Below are 25,501 nucleotides of genomic sequence, written 5' to 3'. Positions count from 1 at the left end.
CAGAGGCTCTCGTGCCCTGGAGGCCATGGCCCTGGGTGCGTCTGCCCGCTGGCTGCACAGCGGCTCAGCCTCAGCAATGTTGGTGCCCGCTGTGCCGACTCCCCTGTACCTTAGACTCCCCTGTACCTTTGGTTAATGGTGAGGTGGAAGTGTCTCCCCGTCTTTTTTAACTCTTTGTGCTCTGAAGGGACTATGAAGGCCTTTGTCCACTTATGTATGGGTATGACCATATTTTTCTTAATATTTGAATAGCAAGTAATGGACACGGGTGGAATAAACTTGCAAACTGAGAGATCTGTGAGTCATTGAAGGTTTAAATTCAGCTACTTTCTGGTTAAAGGTTCCCTTAGGGTTTTTGTTCTGTCGCCTCTTCCCTGGGCCCTCCCAGCCTCCTGAGGAGGTGCTGACCTGGCTGGTCTCACTGGCGCCCTCGTCACTTTCCGGTGCTAGGGGTCCACTGAGACTATAGCCTTATCCTCTTCCACTGTCCTAAGGGTTTGTAGATAAGGTGTCTTTTTGCTCTGTGTCTCCTCACTCAGGCCTTAAACCCTGAGTAGGATGAGTGATGTCCAAGTGACCCCAGAACCCCTCTTGGGGCCCACGGAATTGCTAGTGCTTCAGAGCACACAGGGTGGCCCTCAGGCTCTCGGGGCAGCCCTCTGTGTGGGCACCTTCTCCACGGCCCACACACCAGGAGGCCAGCATGGTGGCTGGGGCTCTCAGGTCCCAACTGAACAGGGTTTCTTCTTCTGCCCGACTCAGCTTTAGCTTGGACTGGCAGGGGACAGGTGTGGGCAGGTGGCACAAAGCTCACCAGAGGCTGAGCCTGCTCAGCTCTGCTCCCCTCCCTGGCTCAGTTGGAGGCTTGTCCCCTGTGGGCAGAGCGTGGCTTCCCCTGTGGGCAGGGCGTGGCTTCCCCTGTGGGCAGAGCGTGGCTTCCCCTGTGGGCAGGGCGTGGCTTCCCCTGTGGGCAGGGCGTGGCTTCCCCTGTGGGCAGGGCGTAGCTTCGGCTGCAGGAAGAGTGTGGAGATGATCACATCTGCTTTCAAATCCTGCTGTCTCTCTCGGGTGTTTGATCTCGGAATAAGAGACATTGTCCTGTCTGCCTTCAACAGGACAGTGGTCCCACACCCCAAATTTGGAGTAGGCAAAGGGGCTCAGGGGAAGAGCAGAAAGTGCACACCAGCCCGTATTTCCTGACTCAAGAATATATTGATTAGAGCAATTCTTTGTCACATTGGGTGCAAACAGCACATTTGGAGAAGGGGGTTCCAGAAGGCCACAGTCCACCTGCTGAGGGATTTGTGGGTTGTCTCTTCCCAGAGAGGGAGGAGGGAAGTGTGATGTGCTCAAAATCCCCTTCAGGCAGCAACTATGTGGCTACTGATGGAGCTGGTGCATTCTGAGGACTCCAGGGGCTCCTGAGACTGGAGAATCCTGCTTGGCGGCAAAGACAGTCAGTAGATGAGTGAGGACTGAGCACTCAGCAGCTGGACTTCTCGCCTGAGCAGAGGACTCAGCAGGCCGGGCGGGAGCACACAGGGCGGCAGAGGAGGGACACGCAGGAGGCTGGGCGGCAGCAGCTAGGCTGGCAGGAGGAGGCGGGCGCACAGCAGGAGGAGACGGGCACGCAGCAGGCGGACCTGTACACGGGGCGGCAGATGAGGGACACGGAGGAGGAGGGTCTGCAGCAGGAGGTGGTACAGCAAGTTGGTTGGCAGCTAGACTGCTGGCAGCATGAAGTGGAAGCCCCAGAGCACACAGGCAGACAGCAGACGGACTTGCAGCAGACAGGCATGCAGCAGGCCTGCTGGCATGGGGAGGAGGTGCAGCAAGCTGGCTGGCAGCTAGACTGCTGGCAGCATGAAGAGGAATCCTTAGAGCAGGTGGGCACACAGCAGACAGGCTTGCAGCAGATGGGCACACAGCAGGCCTGCTGGCAGGAAGAAGAGGCACAGCAAGCTGGCTGGCAGCTAGATTGCTGGCAGCATGAAGAAGCAGCCCCATAGCAGACGGGCACACAGCAGATGGGTTTGCAGCAGACAGGCTTGCAGCAGATGGGCACACAGCAGGATTGCTGGCAGGGGGAGGAGGTGCAGCAAGCCGGCTGACAGCTAGACTGCTGGCAGCACGAGGGTGTGCAGGAGCTGGTGCAGCCTGATTGGCAGGGGCTGGGCTCACAGGCCGCCTGGCAGCAGGGGCTGGACACACAGCTCACTGGGGTGCAGACCAGGGTCAGGCAGGAGGCCGGGGTGTAGCAGCTGGGGGCACAACAAGGGGGCTCGCAGCAGCTCTCTGGGCAGTCGTCCACCTGCCAGGAGTCGGTGCAGGTGCTGGAGCAGACGGACATGGTGGACGCGGCCATGCTGGGGTGGGAGGAGGTGAGCTGGGGGAGGTGTGAGGGAGTGAGTGTGGGAGTGAGTGAGTGAGTGAGTGAGCTGCTCAGGGCTGTGGGGCTTTTAAATCCCTCCCTGGCGTGTGTTGTCCTGACAGGAGGCTCCAGAAGCTTCTCTTCCTTGTTGGTGTTTAGAGCTGGTGGCTGGAGATGCGTCATTCGTGCTGGTTTATCTCTTTGTTTTTCCCTCATTAAACTTGTGTGTATGTTGCAGGGCTCTGTTTCTTCATCAGTTTTTATTTTGGCCCCAGAAATGTGGTGGAAAATATTTCAAGAAAGCTTTCATTCAGTTGAGGTTTTAGAGATGAATGTTTCTCCAAAAGGAGCAATTCTGGTTCCACCTATCCTGTTTCTGGACTGATTAGATATATTTTATTACTTTTAGCATATTAAAACATAAACATGGAGAAAAATGTGCACTTCGTATGAAATAAAAATGGTACTGAGGATAAGAGGAAGCTGGCCAAGCATGGTGACTCATGCCTGTAATCCCAGCACTTTGGGAAGCTGAGGTGAGTGGATCGCAAGGTAGGAGTTTGAGACCAGCCTGGCCAGCATGGTGAAACCCCGTCTCTACTGAAAATAGAAAAAATTAGCCAAGCATGGTGGAATGTGCCTGTAGTCCCAGTTACTCAGGAGGCTGAGGCAGGAGAATTGCTTGAACCCAGCAGGTGGAGGTTGCAGTGAGCTGAGATCGCACCATTGCACTCCAGCCTGGGCGACAGAGCCAGACTCTTTCTCAAAAAAAAAAAAAAAAAAAAAGGAAGCTAAGTGGCCCTCCCTTCAGTCACTCACACCTTGTAAGGAGAATGCTCAGTGATTCAGAGATTCAGTATCTGGTGGATCCACACTTTATCTTTGTCTCTTTAGCTCTTCCATGCCATCCTCAGAGTCCTCTCTTTGTTTTATTTGAAGCTGCACTCTGTATTCTTTCAATTTTCATTTTGCCTTGGTGAAAGATCAAGTACTTTTTCATATATGGTGATTTTAGGACACACATTTTAAGATTCCTTGCTTGTCTGAAAATATGTCAACTTTATCCTCACATTTATAATGATAGTTTAGCTGGGTATAAAATTCTGGTTTTAAATTACTTTTCCTCAAAATGGTGAACAAATGTCACCATTTCTTTGTGATGTCCAGTGCTGCTAATGACAGTTTGATGCTGGTCATTTGTCATTTTTTCATTTGTCTCTCTCTTTCCTTAACTCTCTGGGAGCTTTTGGGTTTCTTTTTATTATTCTAAAATGTCACGTTTTTGTTTCTAGGCTTATGCATTATTTTACTTTCTGTGGTTAGACCTTATTGAGCCTTTCAATATAAAGACTCATCTCAGAAGTGTTTTTCCATTTTTAATAATAATTTCATCTTTCCTGGTCTTTCTTTTTATTACTTTTTATTTTCATCTAGTGATGAAAGAAATATGTTACCCATTCACTCTGATGATGTTATTTTGAGTTTTTAAATGTTTTTTCCTTGTTTCATTGGACATCAGATAAAGTCTACCCATTGGTGGCAGTTCATTCAGCTTTCTGAATAAAAGACTATTTTATTCCAGTGCATTAGTGTCCTGCTCCAATTTACTCTCTAACCTGTTTCTGTTTGTCTTTTCTACAAATATATGAAAGACCCTACTGAGCCTCTCTTTATTGTTAAATAATTTTGATTTCTTTTTCTTTAATAACTCGTTAAATATCCTTTCAGTGATTATTAGTACGGATGTGTGAGAACTGTGTGCTTAATCCACTTTCTGGGACTGAAGGACTTGGTGCTGCTTTCAGGAGATGATAGGAAAGCCAGAAAGTCTAGGGTGACATCGTATTAGTGGGTGCACTACAGACACACACAGTGCACATGTGGTCTTTTTATGTCAGCCACAACATGAGGTGCAAGTTTGGAGCCCTGCACTCATTGGAGACATGACTTTTTGGATTATGGAACTTTCCACTGGGGGCCAGCAGGGCAGCTTCTGTGGACAGTCAAATGACCAAACCATTTCTTTTTTTTTTTTTTTTGAGACAGAGTCTTGCTCTGTCACCCCAGCTGGAGTACAGTGGTGCTATCTCAGCTCACTGCCAGCTCCGCCTCCCGGGTTCAAGCCATTCTCCTGCCTCAGCCTCCCGAGTAGCTGGGACTATAGGTGCCCGCCACCACGCCCGGCTAGTTTTTTGTATTTTTTAGTAGAGATGGGGTTTCACCGTGTTAGCCAGGATGGTCTCGATCTCCTGACCTAGTGATCCGCCCATCTCGGCCTCCCAAAGTGCTGGGATTACAGGCTTGAGCCACCATGCCTGGCTTTTTGCATTTTTAGTAGAGACAGGGTTTCGCCATGTTAACCAGGATGGTCTCCATCTCCTGACCTCGTGATCATGCCTGGGATTACAGGCGTGAGCCACCACGCCTGGCCCAAACCATTTCTTAAATCAAGCAGACACTCTGGGCGATCTGAGTGAGCTGAGTGGCAGGGATTAAATGGCCCTGGTTGGAGGAGGGAGGTGCCAGGAGGGTATGTGAGTTTGCAGGGCAGGGTGGCCCACAGCTGGGTCTTTTGCAAGTGACACACATTTGGATTCTTCTTTTCTAAAATGTAGTCTTTTGTTTTATTTGACTCCCTTTTGTCATGGCTGGCTGCCCAGCACAACGCTGGAGACGCTATGACAGCAGCCCGCTGGTCTTGTTTCCAAAGTTAACAGAAGTGCCTCCCTCTGCACTAAGCCAGTGTTTGCTAGTTTGTAGCACAGCCTTGGTCTCGCGCATGCAGTGTTTTCCTACTTTAGTTTATTGTGAATTTTGCCTCGGGCTTTTAAGGAAGGAATGAGTTTGTTCGTGTGTGTGTGTGTGTGTGTGTGTGTGTGTGTGTGTGTGTGTGTGTGTATTAATCTACTGAGAGTTCCAGTGGCTTTTCTGCTTCTATTTTATGAGTATAATGATACCCTTTGTAACTTGAGCTATCTGAGATAAACATTGCTTGATAATGGCTTATTATCCCTTTTTCCCCAGCTTTATTGAGATATCATTGACAAACAAGAATTATATAAATTCAAGGTGTACAGCATGACATCTTGATCACACATTGTGTGATGATTACCAAGGTCAAGCTAATTAATATGTCCATCACCCCACATAGTTACCTTTATTTTGTGATGAGACATTTAAAATGGACTCTTAGAAGATTTCAGTGTTACTATGTTGCATTCTGTGTTACAGTCAACTGTCCTCGTGCTGCACACGAGGTTTCCAGAACTGACTCATCCTGCACAGCTGAAGCTGTATCCTGCCATCAACATGTCCCCACTCCCTGCACCCCCAGCCCCTCGAACCCCCACTCTACTCTCTGCTTTGGTAAACTTGGCTTTTTTAGATTCCACATATAAGTGAGGTCTGCAGTATTTGTCTTTCTGTGGCCTGGGTCACTTCACCTAGCATAGTGTCTGCAGGTTCATCCGTGTTGCCACAGATGACAGGATCTCCCTCCTTTCTGTGGCTGAGTCGTATTCCGTCATGCATATTCACCACATTTTCTTTATCCACTCATCTGTTGATGGGCACTTAGGTTGCTTCCATATCTTGGCTGTTGTGAATAGTGCTGCAGTTAGCATGGCAGTGCAGGTATCTGAGATCTGGCTTTAATTTGTCTTGTATAAATACACAGAAGTGGGATTGCTCATCACATGGTAGTTCCATTTTTAATTTTTTGAGGAACTTCTGTACTACTTCCCATAATGGCTATACATAATGGCTTAGTTTGTTAATGTAGGCTCATAGAATCTCTTATATTATTTTTTTAAACGACATTGGTCTACAGTCCTATCTTTCTCACTGTTGCTCCTGATTTTGGCATCAGCGTGTCACCAGTCATACTAGAGGAATCCAGAGGACCTCTGGCTTCTTCTGATCTCTGGAATATTTCAAGTATCACAGAAAAGTCTTTATATTGAAGACTAATGGTATACACCTTTGAAACATCTGAGTCTGCCTTCTGAAGAATGACCTTTTTCAATACCACTTCCATATTTTCCTGGATATCATTGTATTAAATTTTTTGTTTTGTTACTCAGTGTAGGTAATTTATATTTTTTAGAACACAGTACATTTCATTTATATTTCCAAATTTTAGGATAAATATACCCATACTATTTTCTTATACTGAAAAAGGAAAATCTGAATCTGTGAGCATACTTCTTTTTCCATCTTTCAGGTCTGCTTACTTTTATTAGACTATTTTATTTAGATTTTCGTTGATGGACGTCTGTGGATTTTTGTGGAAGTTTGGAAAGAGGGGGTCGTGTTTCTTCTTGTTGGGGATTGCTTAGTAAAATTTCAGAAAGCATCGTGGGTGGTAAACTATCCAGATCCCTGTTGTTTAAGAACAGCCTTCCCGCTGACACCTGCCACAGCAGAGTCTACGTGCAGAATTTCTTCCCTCCATCTTGGTAGAGGCTGGGCTACCAATGGGTCTCATATTTGCATAACTTTGATCTTCTTGTGAAACCTTTCCTTTGTGTAGAACCTGGCACTATTGTCTCCTTCTTGTACTTCATTTCACCAGACCCCTCCCCCAACACTGTCATCAGCTGTGTTCATCCCCTCGGTCCCATCTTCCTTTAGTTCAAGGAACTTTTATTTCCATATGGGTTTGATGATTTTCTTCCATTCTTGGATTTTCTCCCCACTGTGATCCTGGTGAGGATCACAGACCCTGGGTCTCCTGGGTTCTTCCCACTCAGATCTCAGGCTCTTCTTGGCTTTATCTCTGTCCTTCTGCATTGGGTTTGGGTCAATCCTTGCCTGAAATGGGGTCACTGTATCAGCAATTCTGCTTTCAGGGTCTATTATGCAGACCATCATTGAGTTTCATGTGTGTTTAGAGTGTCGCACTTTCAGTCTCCTGGAACTTGGGGTGTTTTCCTTCTTCCTCTTCCTCCTCCTTTTTGGTAGCGCCCTGTTCTTGTTTCATGTAGCGACAGCCTCTTTGTTTCCTCGCATCTGCATCATCGTTTGTTCCGACTTTGCTTCTCTGTCATACTGTGATTTCCTCACATGTCTGAGGACTCTTAGTTGTTGTTCACATTTTTAAGTGAGGGTCGAGATTGTTTGGCATTCATTGCTGAAAGGTTTTCTGCACATAGATACACATATTCTGCACCCAGAGCTGATGCTGGGGCTCTGATGAGGGGGGCCTTGTTCATCGCTGATTGGACATGGGGGCTCCAGTTTATCTTGGCATCCAGAGCTTCCTGGGGTGTGGCCTCTTCCTCTCCAGCTTGGGACCTAGGCTCGGAGTCTCCTGGGCCAGCCCCACCCTTCCTGGTTCTCCTGCTGGTTGCAGGGCAAGGAATGGCTCTTCTTCAGAACTCGACCTCTCAGTTAAAGACGACTGAGTGCCCACAGTCATCCTCATATATGGTCCCTTTGCTAGGGTCTCCGGGAAAACTCATTTGTCTTCAGAGTCCTTCTCCTGCCTTTCTTTCTGTTGGATTTAAAGTCAATAGAACCTGATCTTTTTGTCTTGCCTTTCCCAGAAAATCTTTACTGACCTGGTCTGTGGATGGCATGCCTCCGTTTTCTATCACTGCTCTGGCACCATTCATTTTTATTTGGATGAACAGGAGGTGGAGGCATTGGCCAGTGGCCATCCCAAACGGAGGGCTGAGGCTATTTGTTTTTAACGCATTGACCGAGAGAAAATTCACAAGCCATGGAGTTCACCCACTGCAGGTGCACGGTCCATTGGTTTTTAGTAAATTCCCAGGGTTTTTCAGCCATCACCAATATGTAATTTTATAACATTCCCACTCCAAAAACCACACCCATAAGCAGTCTCCTCTCATGAGCCCCTCCCCCAGCCTTGGTCACCCACTTATCTACTTTCTTTCTCTGTGGATTTGCCTGTTCTGAGTCTTTCATACAAATAGAATCCCACTACATGTGGCCTCTCGCTGAGCATCATGCTTTCAAGGCTCATGCATGTTGTAGCCTGTGTCAGTATTTGATCCGTTTTCATGGCTGAATAATATTCCGCATGGGAATGGGCTGCGTTTTGCTTGTGTGGATAGGCTGTGTTTTGCTTGTCCATTCATCCTCTGATGGACATCTGGGCTCTTTCCACTTCTTGGCTACTGTCAGTGGTGCTGTGTACATGGGCACACAAATCTGTGTGTGAATGTTTGTTTCATTCCTCTGAGGTAGATGCCTAGAACTAGACTGACAGGGTCACAGGGTCACACAGTGAGTGACATTTTGAGGATCTGTTTTCCAAGGTGCTTTCACTAGGGGTTGAAGCTCTGATGAGGCAGGAGAACATCGAATGGAGACCCAGAGCAGGGGTCAGAGCTGAGACCCCCCACAGCTCTGGTCACCAGGAGGTGTCCTCCCTGGGGATGGCCAGACAGGCTGGGTCCTTTTGGTGCCTCGGACAAGGGCAGGTGGGGGACAATGACAAATGTGGAGGAGGTCAGAGAGCCAGCCCTGGGCCCTCCTCCTGGCTCTCTGTTCTCACCTGAGGCCATCAGTGGGCACAGTGAGGTGGGGCTCAGACACGTATGTATGGGGAGCTCCTCCCCAGGATGGCCCTGGAGCCCTAGGATGAAGTCTTGGCCCCGCCAGCTACCTGGAGAACCAGGGCAGGAAGCAAACATCTCTGTCCCTGGAGGCCCTCATCTGTCCCTTCATGGGGACCTGGCTTTGCTTCCAAAGAGATGGACGAGGCTGTGTCAGTTTGGCCTCCGGCCCGGGGAATGGCTGCTGCTGGGTGGTCTGTCCTGGGTGGTCTGCCTCGAGGGGAGTGAGGGAGGTGGCTGTGCTGACCACGGTGAACTCTGTCAGGTGGGACTCCGGGAGGTCCCGGTGCTGGGGCTGGAGGCCTCTGGCATTGACATGCAAGGGTCATTTTCTGGAGCCGGACCTGGTCTCTCGAATGCACACAGCGACCCGGTGGAAAGAGTGTGGCGGCTCATACCACTCGCCCAACGTGGCATCTGGGACGGAGGGTGGCAGGCAGAGCTGAGGGCTATTTGGGAGAGAGCTGGGAGGTTGGGGATGTGGGGACAGGGTCCTCGGGGTCAGAGTCCAGGACCACAGGATCAGGAGGGAGCCAGGACCCTGAATCTCTAGGCGAGGCTGCATGGGGCAGGGGGGCCGCAGGCTTGGTTAGTGGGTGCCATGGTCCCTGCCCATCTGTGCTCTCGCCAGCGATGCCTGAGCAATGGGTATTCAAGAACCCCATGAAGAACCCCAGGCTTCTGGGCTCAAGTCCTGGGGGAGGGGCTGTCCCACGTCTTACTGTGGAGGAGACGAGGGCTGCAGGGACGGGCACTGTGGTCCATAGCTGGTCTCCCCAGGGGTAACAGGACCGGTGAGGCTGCTGGGTGGAGCCAGGCCCCGGGTGGGCTACCCCAGTCCTGGGGGGCAGCCATGGAGCTGGGGAGGGTGAATGTGGCTCAGGGGCCCAGAGCTGCTGCCAGGGTCCACTTTGTCCCAAAACTCCTGGCCTTGGTTCCAGAGGCAGCTTCCCTAAGATGGGCTGGGGCGTCACGTGCTGGGGCTGGGGGCCCACGGGGCTAAGAGGGAGCCTGGCCTTCAGGGTTCACAGAGGCCAGCACCAGGCGCATTGCTTCCTGCCTCATCCCACGCCCCTCGGGGTCCACAGACAGGATCGAAGGTCGACAGAGACAGAGGCAGCTTTCCTAGGACTCAGAGGGGCGCTGCCCAGGGTGGAACCAGGCCTGCTGGGGGTCAGGACTGTCCCTGCAGTCAGGGGTGGCATCACTTCCCACCTCACCCTGTGCCCCCCGGGGGTCCACAGACAGGACAGAGGTTGGTGTGAGACAGAGGCGGCTTTATTAGAACTCAGAGGGGCGCTGCCCAGGGTGGAACCAGGCCTGCTGGGGTCAGTTCTGCAGAACTTGGGTCTGGGGGAGCAGCTGGGGTCCCTCGTGCAGCCAGCATCTGGGAAGGACTGGGGGAGCATCTTGGTCCCTGAGACAAAGAGCCTGCCCCATATTCTCAGGGTGTCAATGCCAGAGAGGGAGGAGCTGGCTGGGACCCCTTGGAGGTCAGCCCCAGGTGGGAAGGGACTCTGGATGACATTCAGCGCCGTCAGCAGCTGGACTTCTGGCCAGAGCAGAGGCTGTAGCAGGCCGGGCGGGAGCACGTGGGGCGGCAGAGGAGGGACACGCAGGAGGCCGGGTAGCAGCAGCTGGTCTGGCAGGAGGAGGCAGGGGCACAGCAGGAGGAGACGGGCACGCAGCAGGCAGACCTGCACACGGGGCGGCAGAGGAGGGACATGGAGGAGGAGGGTCTGCAGCAGGAGGTGGTGCAGCAAGCTGGCTGGCAGCTAGACTGCTGGCAGCATGAAGTGGAAGCCCCAGAGCAGACGGGCGCACAGCAGAGGGACTTGCAGCAGACAGGTTTGGAGCAGATGGGCACACAGGAGGACTGCTGACACGGGGAGGAGGTGCAGCAAGCCGGCTGGCAGCTAGACTGCTGGCAGCATGAGGAGGAATCCTCAGAGCAGGTGGGCACACAGCAGACGGGCTTGCAGCAGACAGGCACACAGCAGGCCTGCTGGCAGGGGGAGGAGGTGCAGCAAGCCGGCTGGCAGCTAGACTGCTGGCAGCATGAAGAGGAAGGCTCAGAGCAGGTAGGCACGAAGCACACAGGCTTGTAGCAGACGGGTACGCAGCAGACCTGCTGGCAGGGGGAGGAGGTGCAGCAAGCCGGCTGGCAGCTAGACTGCTGGCAGCATGAGGGTGTGCAGGAGCTGGTGCACCCTGATTGGCAGGGGCTGGACTCACAGGCCACCTGGCAGCAGGGGCTGGACACACAGCTCACTGGGGTGCAGACCAGGGTCAGGCAGGAGGCAGGGGCGCAGCAGCTGGGGGCGCAGCAGCTGGGGGCGCAGCAGCTGGGGGCGCAGCAGCTGGGGGCGCAGCAGCTGGGGGCGCAGCAGGGGAGCTCGCAGCAGCTCTCTGGGCAGTCGTCCACCTGCCAGGAGTCGGTGCAGGCGCTGGAGCAGACGGACATGGTGGACGCGGCCATGCTGGGGTGGGGAGGAGGTGAGCTGGGGGAGGTGTGAGTGAGTGAGTGTGTGAGTGAGTGTGTGTCTGAGCCTGTCGGCTGCTGGGGCTTTTATATGCCCAGGACCTGTGTTTTCCTAGCAGGAGACTCAGCAACGCCCTCCCCTTCCGTGTTGGTGTTTGGAGCCGGGAGGACCCTCGTTATTTCTGCTTCCCTTGCCATGACTTGTCCTCACTCTGCTCCTAACACTCGGCTGGTCCTGGGCAGGGCCTGCACCCCTGGCTGAGCCTGTCCCCGGGAACACCAGGAGGGAGGGTGTGGCCTCTCTGGGGCTGACCTGGTGACTTCCACCTGGCAGGTCTCGTGACTGTGCCCGGCGTGGGGCCAGGAGGATGCCCAGCCTCTGCAGGGACTTCATGGGGTGGGCTGGTGTGGCTGCGACTGGGAGAGCCAGGACAGAGGTGCCTGTGTTGGGAAAATGTGCTTGAGGACAGTGCTTCCTGGTGGGCTCTGGGATTTTCTGAGATCCTGATGTCTGCCAAGGGTAGGAGGAGAGGGAGGACCTCTCCTCCCCTGAGAAGGAAACAGAACATTCCAGCAAGGCCTCTGGATAGTCAAGTCATTAGGAGGACAAGGCTTAGGGACTGGCCTTTGGGTCTGGACTGCTGTCCCCTGGAGCCCTGGTCAGGTGTCCTGAGAGGGGCGGGTGCAGGTCAGGGCCTGAGGTTGGGGAGGTGCCTCCACCTTGGAGAGGCAGGTGTGGAGTGAGGGTTGTGTGGTGAGTGGAGGACATCGGGGTTGGCAAAGCTGTCCTATGCTCAGGAGGTCATCGGGCAGGGCTGGCCCTGACCCTGGGGCAGAGACCATCACAGGCAAGCTCCTCTGTCCCAGGGCCTGAGCCCAGCACAGCCTGAGGCTGGTTCTGACCAGGAACTACCAACATCTCCCAATGTCCTTCCAGCCTCTTCTGGATGAGAAAAGAGTCCAGTGGGGACACAGTCAGCCACACTGCCCAGACGCCTGGGAGCTTTACTGAAGACAAGAGCCTTACTCTGTGTTTGCACCTTGGCCGAAGCCACATGCCAAGAAATTGAAACGTGGTGGGAATTTGTGGTATCTGTAGGTGACATGATTGTACACCTAGGATCAGAGTGACTGTCCCAGGCCACGCTCACCGAAGGGCTAGATGAGAGACAAAGTCACTGCACCCAGCAGCCCCTACCTGTACCCCTGCCATGACAGTGTGAAAATACAATGGGAAAGGAAGTCCATCAGCCTGGCAGACCCAAGTATAAAATGCCCAGTGGGAATGTTAGAGGGTCAGATGTGAACGAAAGCATAAACCTTGACCAGAGCACCTACAACGTATGTCCCCTGGAAACCTGGCATGGTTGGGCACTGGAGACTGGTCCACGTGCCTCAGCTTAGCTCAGCATCCATGACATTCCCATCACAGCCCCGAAGGAATCGTTGGGTATACAAATGAAGATATGAACGGCCAGAAAGTACTTGCAATCTCCATGACAGATGGAAGATTAATGTGAAAATTTTAAAGTCCTTACCACTAAAACAGGATAAGATACAAAAGAATTGAATACAAGATTAAAAATTTTAAATTTCCAATAAGCCTTAATGAGATGAACAGCTAGTTGATCTCATTAATAACTAAAGTTCCTCAGATTTAAACACACACCTCCCACCTGTAAGAGCAAACAAGATTTAAAATGCTGATAGTATCCAGTACTGCGGCGCTCGGGCTTCATTCTTAGAAACCCTTGGCAGGTGTAATTTTATTTAAACTGTGATCAACCATAACATAAAATTTACCATTTTACCCATTTTAAAGTGTGCGATTCAGTGACATTTAGTGCAGCCACAATGTTGTGCAACCATCCCCACTACCTAGTTCCAGAACTATCTTCGCTCCAGAAGGAAACCCGTAGTATTAAGCAGCCACACCCAGCCCCTGGCAACCACTGCTATTCTACTTGTCTCTATATGGATTTGCCTGTTTTGCACATTTCATATAGATGGAGTCATAGAATATGTGCTCTCTGTGTCTAGCTTCGTTCACTGAGCATGTTTTCAAGGTACACCTGTGTTGGGGTATGTTTCAGAATGCCATTCCTTTTTATGGCTGAATTGTATTCCATCATAATGACACCACATTTCATTTATCCGTTCATCTGCTGATGGACTTTTGGGTTCTTTTCAACTTTTGGCTACTGTGAATAGTGCTTCTATAAACATTCTTTTTTTTTTTTTTTTTTTTTTTTTTTGAGACAGAGTCTCCCTCTGTCACCCAGGCTGGAGTGCAGTGGCACCATCTCAGCTCACTGCCACCTCCACCTCCTGGGTTCAAGCGATTCTCCTGCCTCAGCCTCCCAAGTAGCTGGGATTACAGGTGTGTACCACCATACCTGGCTAATTTTTTATATTTTTGGTAGAGGTGGGGTTTCACCATGTTGGCCAGGCTGGTCTTGAACTCCTGACCTCAAGTGATCCTCCCACCTCGGCCTCCCGAAGTGCTGGGATTACAGGTGTGAGCCACTGTGCCTGGCCCTATAAACATTCTTGTACACGTTTTTGTTTGAACACCTCTTTTTAATTCTGTTGGGTATATACCTAGGATTGGGAACTGATGAGTTGTATGGAATTCCATGTTCACATTTTGAGGACCTGTCAGACTGTTTTTCACAGCATTTATACCATTTTATATTCTCACTAGCAACGTACAGGCATTCCAGTTTCTCTTTGTCCTTGTCAACATCTGCTACCTTCTATTTGTTGGTGTATGTGTGTGTTAAATTATAACCACCTTAGTGGGTGTGAAGTATCAGTAGCATGTCATTGTGCTGTGGATTTACATTTCCCTAATGACCAATAATATTGGGCTTATTTTCCTGCATGTATTGGCCATTTGCATATCTTCCTTGGAGAAATGTCTATTACAGGACTTTGCCTATTTTTAAATTGGGTTGACTTTTTGATGTTGATTTGTAAGAGTTCTTTATATATTCTGGATGTTAGCTCCTTATCAGAATTATGATTTACAAGCATGTTCTCCCCTTGTACGGGTTGTTTTGCTCTCTTCATAGTGTCCTTTGATGCACAAAATTTTTTAATTTTGATGACATCTAATTTATCTATTTTTCCTTTTGTTGCTTGTGCTTCTGGTGTCGTATCTAAAAAACCGTTGCCCAATATAAGGTCATGCATATTTACTCTTATGTTTCCTTCTAGGAGTTTTATGGCTTTATCTCATATATGTGGGGCTTTGATCCATTTTTAGTTAATTTGTTGGTGTGAGATATAGTGCAACTTTATGATTTCGTGTGTAGATATCCAGTTGTCCCAGCACCATTAAAACAATTAGAGACAGGGTGTTGCTTTTTTGCCCAGGCTGGAGTGCAGTGGCACAGTCATAACTCACTGCAGCCTCAAACTCCTGGACTCAAGTGATCCTCCCACCTCAGTTTCCCAGGTAGCTGGGACTACAGGTGCACACCACCATACTTCGCTAATTAAAAAAAATTTTTTTTAGGGACCAGGGTCTTGCTATGTTACCCAGGCTGGTCTCGAACTCTTGGCCTCAAACAATCCTCTCATCTCAACCTCCCGAGTAGTTGGGATTACAGGCATAAGCCATCATTTTATAACATTTATGTACCTAACATCAGTTATAAACATTTATGTACCTAACATCAGACCCCCAAAATATACCAAGCATAAATGGACAGAATTGAAGACAGAAATAGACAATTGCAGCTCAACAATAATATTTGAAGACTTCAATAAGTCACTTCCAATGATTAAAAAAAAAAATTTTAAATAGAACTAGATCAAAGATCAATAACAAAATAGAGAACTTGAAGAACACTATAAACAAGCTAGATCTAATATGGCCATATATAAAACACTCAACCCAACAACAGCAGAATACACATTCTTCCCGAATACACATTCTTCCCGAATACACATTCTTCCCGAATACACATTCTTCTCAGTCCTCCAGATTAGACCATACGTTAGTCCAAAAAACAAGTCTCAATAAATTTAAAACTATTGAAATCATATAATGTATCTTCTCTGACCACAATGGAAATTAGAAATCAATAACAAAAGGAAAACTGGAAAATTCACAAATATGTGGCAATTAAATAACACACACTTAACCAGTTGATCAAAGAAGAAATCAAAAGAGAAGTTAGAAAATACTATGGGATAAATGACAGTGATTATATAACAAATCAAAACTTATGGGATACGGCAAAACAGTTTATGGAGGGAAATTTATAGCTATAAATGCTTATGTTAAAAAACAAGAAAGATCTCAATTCGGTAATCTAACTTCACACCTTAAGGAACCAGGAAAAGGAAGAGCAAACTAAACCCAAACCTAGAAGAAGGAAGAAAATAAAGATTATATGTAGAATAAAGGGAGCAAATAAAGAAATTGAGAATAGAAAAACAATAGAACCAATGAAGCCTAAAATTAGTTTTTTGAAAGCAACAATAAAATTTACAAACCTTTAACTAGACTAAGAAAAAAGAGAAGGCTCTAATTATTAAAATCAGAAATGAAAACGGGAACATCACTACTGACCTATATAAATAAAGAAGACTATAAGAGAATATGTGAACAATTGTACACTAACACATAATATCAATAAAATTTATTCCATTTAAGCATGCTTAGTGATATTACATACATTCGTAATGTAGATAACCTAGATGTAATGGATAAATTCCTATTAACATACAAATTACCAAAACTGATACCTTTATTAGTGTTTTTTATTTCTTTTCTTCTTTTTCTTTTTGAGATGGAGTCTCACACTGTTGCCCGGGCTGGAGTGCAGTGGCACCATCTCGGCTCACTGCGACCTCTGCCTCCCAGGTTCAACTGATTCTCCTGCCTCAGCCTCCAAAGTAGCTGGGATTACAGGTGCCCACCACCACACTCGGCTACTTTTTTTTTGTATTTTTAGTAGAGATGGAGTTTCACTATGTTGGCCAGGCTGGTCTCGAACCCCTGACCTTGCAACCTGCCTACCTCAGCCTCCCAAAGTGCTGGGATTACAGGTGTGATCCACTGCACCCAGCCAGTTCTTTCTTTCTTTCTTTTTTTTTTTTTTTTTTTTTGAGATGGAGTCTCGCTCTGTTGCCCAGGCTGGAGTGCAGTGGCCGGATCTCAGCTCACTGCAAGCTCCGCCTCCCGGGTTCACACCATTCTCCTGCCTCAGCCTCCTGTGTAGCTGGGACTACAGGCGCCCGCCACCAAGCTCAGCTAATTTTTTGTATATTTAGTAGAGACGAGGTTTCACCATGTTAGCCAGGATGGTGTCAATCTCCTGACCTCGTGATCCACCCATCTTGGCCTCCCAAAGTGCTGGGATTACAGGCTTGAGCCACCATGCCCGGCCGACTCTTTATTTCTTAATATGGCTTCAAGTTACTGTCTAGTACCCTTTGATTTCATCCCGAGCTGTCAGTTTTTGTAGGGCAGGCCTACTGGCAATGAACTCTCTCAATATTTATTTATTCAGAAGTGTCCTAATTTCTCCTTTAGTTTCGAAGAATCATTTCACTTGACATAGACTTCTTGGTGGACAGTGTTTTCTCTTTCAGTACTTTAAGTACAACATCCCATTGCCTTCTGTTCTTTATGGTTTTTGATGAGAAATTGGCTGTTAATCTTCTCTCTTCCTGCTCTCAAGATTCTCTTTTTGTCTTTGGCTTTCAGTAATTTAATTTTGTCTTTCTGTGTGGATCTTTTTGAATTTATTCTACTTGAAGCTCATGGAGCTTCTTGAATGTGTAGATTCATAAGTTTCATCATATTTGGAAAGTTTTTGGCCATTATTACTTCAAATATTTAAAAAAGTATTGTAGTAAAATACACACGAAATTTATCCCATTTTAAGTGTACCGTTCAGTGATATTAACACATTCATAATGCAGTGCAGTCAGCGCCACCATCTGGCCTCGTAACTTTCATCTTGGAAAACTGAAACTCTGTCCCCATCAAACACTAACTCCACATTCCTCCTCCCCACAAGCCCCTGGCAACCACCATTTTACTTTCTGTCTCTACCATTTTTCTTCAAATATTTTTGAGTGCTCCATTCTCTCTCTGCTCTTCTTCTGACCCTGCTGTTAAGTGTGCTGTTGGTATGTTTGATGTTGTCCTACAGGCCAGTTAAATTCTGTTCATTTTAAAAATTCTTTTGTTTCTGTTTGTTTTGAGATGGAGTCTCACTCTGTCATTCAGGCTGGAGTGCAGTGGCATGATCTTGGCTCACTGTAACCTCCGCTTCCCTAATTCAAGTGATTCTCCTGCCTCAGGCTCCTGAGTAGCTGAGATTACAGGCACCACGCCCAGCTATTAATTAATTAATTTTATTTTTCTGTTTGCTGTTCTCAAACTCCCAACCTCAAACAATCTGCCTTAGCCTCCCAAAGTGCTGGGATTACAGGTGTGAGCCATCATGCTCGGCCTCTTTTGGCTTTTATGCCCTTCAGACTGGAGTATTTCACATGACCTATCCACCTGGTCTCTAATTTTTCCTTCTGTCTGCTCAAATCTGCTGTGGGGCTTCTCTAGCAAAATTTTCGTATCAGTTATACTTTTCAACTCCAGAAGTTCTATTTGATTCCTCTTTATAATCTCTCTCTTTATTGATATTCTCTCTTGGTTGAGATGTTGTTTTCTTCTCTTTGTTCTTTTGCCATGGTTTCCTTTAGCTCTTTGAGTATATTTAAGAGAGTTAATGGAAAGACTTTGTCTAGTAAATTCAATCCTGGGCTGCTTCAAGGACATTTTTTACTAATTGGCCTTTTTTTTTTTTTCTGTGAATGAACAGTACATTCTTGCTTCTTTGCATGCCTCATAATTTTTGCTGAAAACTTGACATTTAGAATATTATAATTTGATAATTCTGGATGGCAGATTCTCTCTCTTCCCTGTGGTTTGTTGTTGCTGGTTGCATGGCTAGTAGTTTTTTGTTTTGTTTTTAAGTGACTTTCCTAAACTATTTTAGTAATGACTATACTCTTTGTCATGAAGGGGGTCACTATTCCATTTGCTTAGTGCGCAGATAGTAATTTGACAGAGTTTCTTAAACACCTGGAGTCAAAAGATGTTTTTTTCCCAGTCTTTGTAGCTGGGCTCTTTGTGTTGGTCCACACCCTGAGCGCTCACCTGGGCGGTTTGTGACTCTGCCTTCCCCTTCACTTCCTGCCTTCCCCTTCACTTCCTGCCTTCCCCTTCACTTCCTGCTTACTCAGAGCCTGCAGTTCAGCCAGAGGTGAGCACTGAGAGCGTCTCAGGTCTTTTCTGTGCCCCATCATGGGCATGCGTGGGGGTCTTGTAGACTCCCAAGAATATGTGGAATCTTCCAACGCCCTTATTCCCCAAAGTGTCTAATTTCTCAGCTCTTCCTCCCAGGTTTTTTGGGGTGTCCATTGTTTTCCCAACAGATATCCTTTGCCCAGGTGGCAGTGACTGGTTCATTTACCTTTACATGTTCTGACCAAGCCTCTGGTAGCTGCTTCTCTGGCTGGAGGGAATCTGAGTTGGTAAAAGAAGGCAAGCCCTATGTGTTAGTCCTTCTGGAAGCCATCCCTACTGTGCCCCTCCCCTGCCTTGTTCTGTTAGATCTTTGGAGAAAAAATTATTTACCTTCACATTTAACTTCCCCAGGGCTTGTTCCCCCTCCGCCTACCGCAGGATGCCCCTGCCCTCAGAACATGACTGGAAAGCCCCTCATCAAGGTCTCCAAGGACTCCCATTCCTAAATCCTGAGTTGGTTTCTATCACTGTGAGTGTGTGTACTCCAGACCCTGAAGCCCTAGGTCACTCTCCATACCACTCAGGAAGCCTGTGCAAGACGCTCCTGACCCCCTCGACAGCCCTGTGGCCCCCACTTTCCCTGCACCCATCCCTGTGTGGCCTGTCTCTTCCAGCACAGTTGCCTGGCCTGCGCTCCATCCCCACCTTCCCCGTCTGGACGTAAGCCATGCTTCCTGCGGCGGGACCAGTGAGAATTCCCATTAGGAGCCAGGCACTGGGGACAACAGGATGCCTAAACAGGAACCATTTGGTGGGTGTCTGAGGTCTCTGGACAGCATTGTTCAGTGGGTGAAGGGGTCCACGTGAGCAGAATTTCCCAGAGGGCCGTGTCCCTGTCCAAATGTCCATCCTTGCAGTTTATGGACAGGGAGTGCCTGCTCCAGCCAGGTGCCACTGGGGTCTTCAAGGCACAGGTGGCCTCACTGCCACCCTCACTCCTGCCTCAAGGGCCAAAGCCAGAGCCCCCTATTATGGGCTGACTTGTGATTCCCCCGAATTCACATGTTGAAGTCCTAAGTTAAAATTAGGTCCTATGGATGGGCCCTAATCCAATGACTGGTGTCCTCGTGAGAAGAGGAGAGGAGGGCAGAGACACACACAGAGGGACAGCCCCATGAGGACACAGGGAGGAGACTGTGTCTTCAAGCCCAGGAGAGAGGCTTCAGGAACCAGCCCTGCCACACCTGGGCCTCGATTTCCAGCCCCAGGACTGTGAGGGACCCCTTGTGTGTGGCTCGAGCCCCCAGACCGTGGACTTTGTCACAGCAGCCTGAGCTGACACATGCAGCCCCTCAGGTGTGGGGGTCCTTTGTGTCCACAGAGTATGGCTGAGGCCTCAAAACCCGACTGTGTTCTCCTAAGGCAAGAAGAGTGGGCAGCATTGCAGCCCCAGGTCATGGGGCAGGGGGCGTGGGTGAGGACTGGAGGGGACAGTGTGGCTCTGGCCGTCTGCCTGTCCCGTGGGAGGAGCTAAGAACCTGCCCCCAGGAGGCCTCCTTCTTGCTCTCTGGTCTGGACACATTCCCACACTGTCCTGGGACTCCTCTGTCATCGGCACCCTGAGACCTTTCTGTTCCCATGGGCCCTCCGCCCATCCAGCCCAGCACAGGGAGCTCTGGAGGCCACGTCTCTGTTCTCTGCTCTGCATCCCAGCGGCAAGCCCAGGGTTGGAGCAGGGGGCGTCCTGAGTGTCTGTGAGTGTGCGTAGGAGGCCAGGATGGCCAAGCTGTCTCCGAGTGGAACTCCTGAGCACCGGGGCAGCTGGAGCCCAAGCCTCCATACCCGCCCCCCACTGCCCGTCTCCCACCTCCCAGCACAACTGGAGCCTGCCAGCCCCTGGGATAGCCCCAACCCTTGCCATGGGAAGGAGCTGCTTCTACCCACGGTGAGTGGAGCGTTGGCCCGAGCCATGTAGTGTCTGTGGGATTCAGTCAGTGAGCAAAGCTTTTGGGCTCCACAGGACCTGGGAGGGGAGCCAGACAGCAGAACGTGCCACAAGGTGGACAGGAGCTTCCAAGTGTCACCCAAGAGCCCCCCACATCCCCCCAGCTGGGGATGTAAAGAGATCCACAGGGCCCAGCCCCCCAGAGCCAGGCCAGGTCCCACTCTGCCCCATCCCGCCCTGGGTGTGAAGAGTCAGCACAGAGTCAGCTGGGGCTGCAGAGGCTTTATTGGTGCCCAGAGGCAGAGGGTGACACTCCTGGGTGTGAGACCCGGGTCAGGAGGGCCCATACCCGACCAGCAGAGGGTCGTGATCTGCAGCCAGGAAGCGCCATGAGGAGTAGTCAGGGCTCGCCCACCCTGGGGGAGGTCAGGGAGGAGCCAGTGAGCATCTCAGACCCCACCCCTGGGCTGGGCAGCTGTGGGTGGGGCTGCTCCTTCTCTGTGTTGAGCTGTGCTGAGGCTGGGTGGGGTGGGAGGTCAGGGGCTTCCAAGGGCTGGAAGAGAGGTGGGGCCTGAGCCTGGCTGGCCCTAGGGGACATGGCCATCAGCAGCTGGACTTCTGGCCTGAGGAGAGGCTTCAGCAGGCCGGGCGGGAGCACGCGGGGCGGCAGAGGAGGGACACACAGGAGGCTCGACGGCAACAGCTGGGCTGGCAGGAGGAGGTGGGGGCACAGCAGGAGGGCACAGGCACACAGCAGATGGGCCTGCACACAGGGCGGCAGAGGAGGGACACGGAGGAGGAGGGTCTGCAGCAGGAGGTGGTGCAGCAAGCCGGCTGGCAGCTAGACTGCTGGCAGCATGGAGAGGAAGTGCCAGAGCAGACAGGCACACAGCAGATGGGTTTGCAGCAGACAGACTTGCAGCAGACGGGCACACAGCAGGACTGCTGGCAGGGGGAGGAGGTGCAGCAGATCGGCTGGCAGCTAGACTGCTGGCAGCATGAAGAAGCCCCACAGCAGATGGGCACACAACACACAGGCTTGCAGCACACGGGCTTGCAGCAGACGGGCACACAGCAGGCCTGCTGACACGGGGAGGAGGTGCAGCAATCCGGCTGGCAGCTAGACTGCTGGCAGCACGAGGGTGTGCAGGAGCTGGTGCAGCCTGATTGGCAGGGATTGGGCTCACAGGCCACCTGGCAGCAGGGGCTGGACACACAGCTCACTGGGGTACAGACCAGGGTCAGGCAGGAGGCTGGGGCGCAGCAGCTGGGGGCACAGCAGGGGGGCTCGCAGCAGCTCTCCGGGCAGTCGTCCACCTGCCAGGAGTCAGTGCAGGCGCTGGAGCAGAGGGACATGGTGGACGCGGTCATGCTGGGGTGGGGAGGAGGTGAGCTGGGGGAGGTGTGAGTGTGGAAGTGTGTGAGGTTCTTGGGGCTCTCCGGCTTTTATATCCCTCCTGGCCTTGTTGTTCCAGGGCCCACAGCCTCCCCTTCCTTGTAGCTGAGAGGCGGCGTCTGTTATGATTAGGGGTGTTTGTTTGCTGGTGATATTGCCCAGCTCCCAAATCTCCTTTCACACATGGGCTATAGCCTGTCACATGTGGAACCTCAGGGGTGGGAGTAGGGGTGGGCCTGATCCCAACTGGCTTCTGGAGGCAAGGAGGGCTATGGGCATCCGGCGGGTGGGATGTGGGTGGGATGTGCCTGGGGCCATCCTTGGTTGCTGGGGCATCGTCCAGCACCTGCTGGGAGGTGCTGGGGCACCACCCGGCAACCTCAGGACATGGGCTCCCTCTGCAGGAAGCCAGCCCTTAGGAATTATTTCGCGTGGTGCAAAGTCTTCCTGTAGCATGGTCCTTCCCCTGCTGCACGACACAGGACTTGCCAATTTCTAGTCCCCATGGCCTCTGTGCCTCCTGCCCTCTGTTCACTGCCCACCTTGTCCTTTGCTTGGGAGGCAGCAGGACTGTTCCAGGGCCAGGATCGTGGGCTCAGCCTGCTCCTTGTTCAGACACAATGACAGCATCCTGGGCTGTGGTTTTGGGTTCTGAACCTGTGAAGTGGCTGTGCTAGGCAGCAGGCGACCACCAGCCCTCACCACTGCTGGAGCCATCTCCTCTGTGTGCCCGGCACTGCAAGCATCTTTTTCTCACCAGCCCTGCCCACAGGTCCCATCACACACCCCCAGGTCAGCCACAGGCAACTCTCACAGCAGCACAATATTTGATGATGAATTGTTGTCACCACAGGGCATAATGAAGTCCCGAGCTTCTCGCCTTCTTAAATGGCCCTGATCACTTTCCAGGAACATTGCTACCCACCAGCTAATTATAATATTGATTGTGATTTCACATTTTTATTTAAAAATTCAAGTACACATATGTATATTTCATTGTAAAATAAGACATATTACACGATGTTGAGTAGAATGTCTTTGTTGCTCTGAATCTGGCAAAGTTGGAAACGACTTCTCATTCTAAAAATAATGCTAACCTTCTGGGTCAGACCTGTCCCTACAGGGCTTTCTAAAATAAGACAGAAGCTGATCAGCTATGGCCGGCTGCCACACCCCACCAGTGCTGCCCAGGTTGTAAGAAGCAGGCTGTGGAGGCAGGGGTGGCCTTTCAGCCTTACGCAAAGTGTGGTGTCCCAGGGAGAGAGTCCTCCAACTCTTGTCCCTGGGGGCATCTCCTCTTTGAAGTGGGTCCTCACTGAAGAGGCAGAAGCAGCCGGTAGAAGCACAGGATCACTGGAGCAGCCGGAGAGAAGGTGCAGCAGGGGCCAGTGAGCCCCACAGTGGTGGCCCTGCACATTCCTTCCCCCGTAGCCATCCCTGGAGGAGATAGAGCCCAAAACAGGGATAAGAGGAGCAAGGAAGGAGAGGCCACGTCCCTCCCCACGGCCTTCCCCGAGGCCCCCACAGACGTGCGTGTGGGAACGCTGGGGATAGGACTGGGTTTCAGATGGGAAAGAAAAGTTTGAACTGGTCCATTTGGGGTTGTGGATTTGGTTCTGCTCTTAAAAGCTATAATAGCTTTATGATGCGCTTCAATCATCGATAGTTCAAGTCCCATTATCAACATTTCTTTTTGTAAAAAAAAATTTGTAGAGACCAGAGTCTTGCTATGTTGCCCAACTGGTCTTGAACTCCTGGGCTTAAGTGATCCTCTTGCCTCGGCCTCCCAAATTGCTGGGACTACAGATGCGAGCCACCATGCCTGGCCCATCATCAGTATTTCTGTGCCAAGTCTCCTAACTTTTCTTGCTCATTTTCTTTGCTGTCCTCAGCTCCCATTATTCAAAGATAAGTTTCATGTGGGCAGGAAGTGTGTTTATCATGTTCACCACTCAATCTCTGAGGGCCTAAAATAATGCCTGGAATAGGGAAGATCCTTCATAAAAATGGGCTGAAATAATAAATGTTTTTGGAGAAATTATTGAAGAGTAATTCTGAGCTCTGAGAACGATTCCACTGTGCCACCTTTTTCTTATGCTGTATAAAACTCTCTGTCAAGTTCTATTTTCGTGTGTGGGGAATTGGCTTACATCAGACTGGCCATCTAGCCGAGAAAAATTAGGAAACCTGGTTTAACAAACAAAATCTGTATTTGAGGGCACCAGGAGGCACCAAGACAGCTGAGACTTGAGTGAGTGAATCACCAGTAGAGAGAAAGTGTACCGAAGTCAGTCCAATATTTCTTGTGGATTTTCTTATTGAGGCATTTACTGATTCACAGACCACAGCCGTGAGGCTGAGGCTGAGCACAGCTTTGAGTGGGTCTCATGTAACTGGAAGACAAAAACAGAGAGTTCAGGACCTGACAAGGGGGAGGGATTCTGGTAAAACAACAACAACAACAACAACAAAAACAGACTTTCAGTTGGAAACAGTGAATATAAGTGAAAGATTACTCCCTAGGATGAAGGAAAAACCAGAAAGAAGAATGAAGCCCACCTTTAAATCAGCTCGTATTCAACTCATGTAATTTGTCCATAGCCTAACTGCCTCCCGGAAACTAAAGTGATCTCTTCTGGAGATAGCAGCATCAACAGAGGCTCAAATCATCTCAGAAATTTTCATGAAGTCCTGGATTCAGTCAAAAATTACTAGGGATACTAGAAGACAAACCAACTGACCAAAGGACCAAGAGGAAAAAACAAACAAGAGAAACAGATACACAGGGCCTTTAGATATTAGAAGTGTCAAACTGGAATTTAAAGTAGTGCTGATTAGCTTGCTCGGGAAAACAGATGACAAATGGAGAATTTCAGTGTCAAACTAGATTTATGAAATGGAATCAAACAGTAATTCTGGAAATGAACATAATAGCTGAAATTAAGAACTAAGTAGATTAGCTAGACAACATATTAGACAAACCCAAAGAGATTAGTGAAGAAAGGGAGATGAGGAAATGTCAAGCCTGAGTACAGAGATGGGAAAGAAAAGAGGGAAATAAAGAAAGTGGAGTAATAAGCATGCCCTTAGGTTGTAAATAATTTGAATATAAATGGTTGAAATCATAGAAGGAGATGAGTAAAATAAGGGTAATAAAATATATGAAGGTATAATAGACAAGAAGTTTAAAGTGATGAAAAACATTAACCCATAGATGCAAAAAGCATTTAAGAATCGTGAGCAAGGTGAATACAAAGGAAACTACACCTGTGCATATTGGGGCAGAAATCCAAAGACAGAGAAAAATTTTAAAACAACCAGAGGGGAACAAAAAGATACTACCTTTAAAGAAGCAACAATAACATTTACAGATGACTTCTCAGTAGGAATGATGGAAGCCAGAGGATGATGGAATGATATATTTACTGTCTGAGAGAAAAGAAGCACCCAACT

General features: G+C 49.6%; 2 protein-coding genes across 5 annotated transcripts; both read right to left on the bottom strand.

The window, feature by feature from the left end:
* Positions 1 to 1,516: 1,516 nt before the first annotated feature.
* On the bottom strand, positions 1,517 to 2,546 carry LOC105472527 (keratin-associated protein 10-1-like). Its single transcript, XM_024790003.2, has one exon. The coding sequence runs from the start codon at positions 2,363 to 2,365 to the stop codon at positions 1,517 to 1,519; it is 849 nt and encodes a 282-aa protein (XP_024645771.1). The 5' UTR covers positions 2,366 to 2,546.
* Positions 2,547 to 10,492: 7,946 nt separating this feature from the next.
* Positions 10,493 to 22,023, bottom strand: LOC105472526 (keratin-associated protein 10-5-like). Of its 4 annotated transcripts, XM_011725871.3 has the most exons (3): positions 11,351 to 11,434; positions 11,054 to 11,275; positions 10,493 to 10,957 (listed from the first exon to the last, which is right to left on the bottom strand). In XM_011725871.3, the coding sequence occupies exons 1-3, from the start codon at positions 11,432 to 11,434 to the stop codon at positions 10,493 to 10,495; spliced, it is 771 nt and encodes a 256-aa protein (XP_011724173.1). The 4 variants fall into 4 exon arrangements, with proteins under 4 accessions (XP_011724173.1, XP_070951912.1, XP_024645768.1 ...); XM_071095811.1 differs by lacking the exon at positions 11,351 to 11,434 and adding an exon at positions 21,490 to 22,023 and having other exon boundaries at positions 10,493 to 11,227; XM_024790000.2 differs by having other exon boundaries at positions 10,493 to 10,831; positions 11,045 to 11,434.
* Between the last annotated feature and the right edge of the window lie 3,478 nt (positions 22,024 to 25,501).

This window comes from Macaca nemestrina, chromosome 4, assembly GCF_043159975.1.
Source record: "Macaca nemestrina isolate mMacNem1 chromosome 4, mMacNem.hap1, whole genome shotgun sequence".
Taxonomy (NCBI): Eukaryota; Metazoa; Chordata; class Mammalia; order Primates; family Cercopithecidae; genus Macaca; species Macaca nemestrina.
The sequence above is the reverse complement of the archived record's forward strand: the minus strand, read 5'-3'. Positions and strand labels throughout refer to the sequence as shown.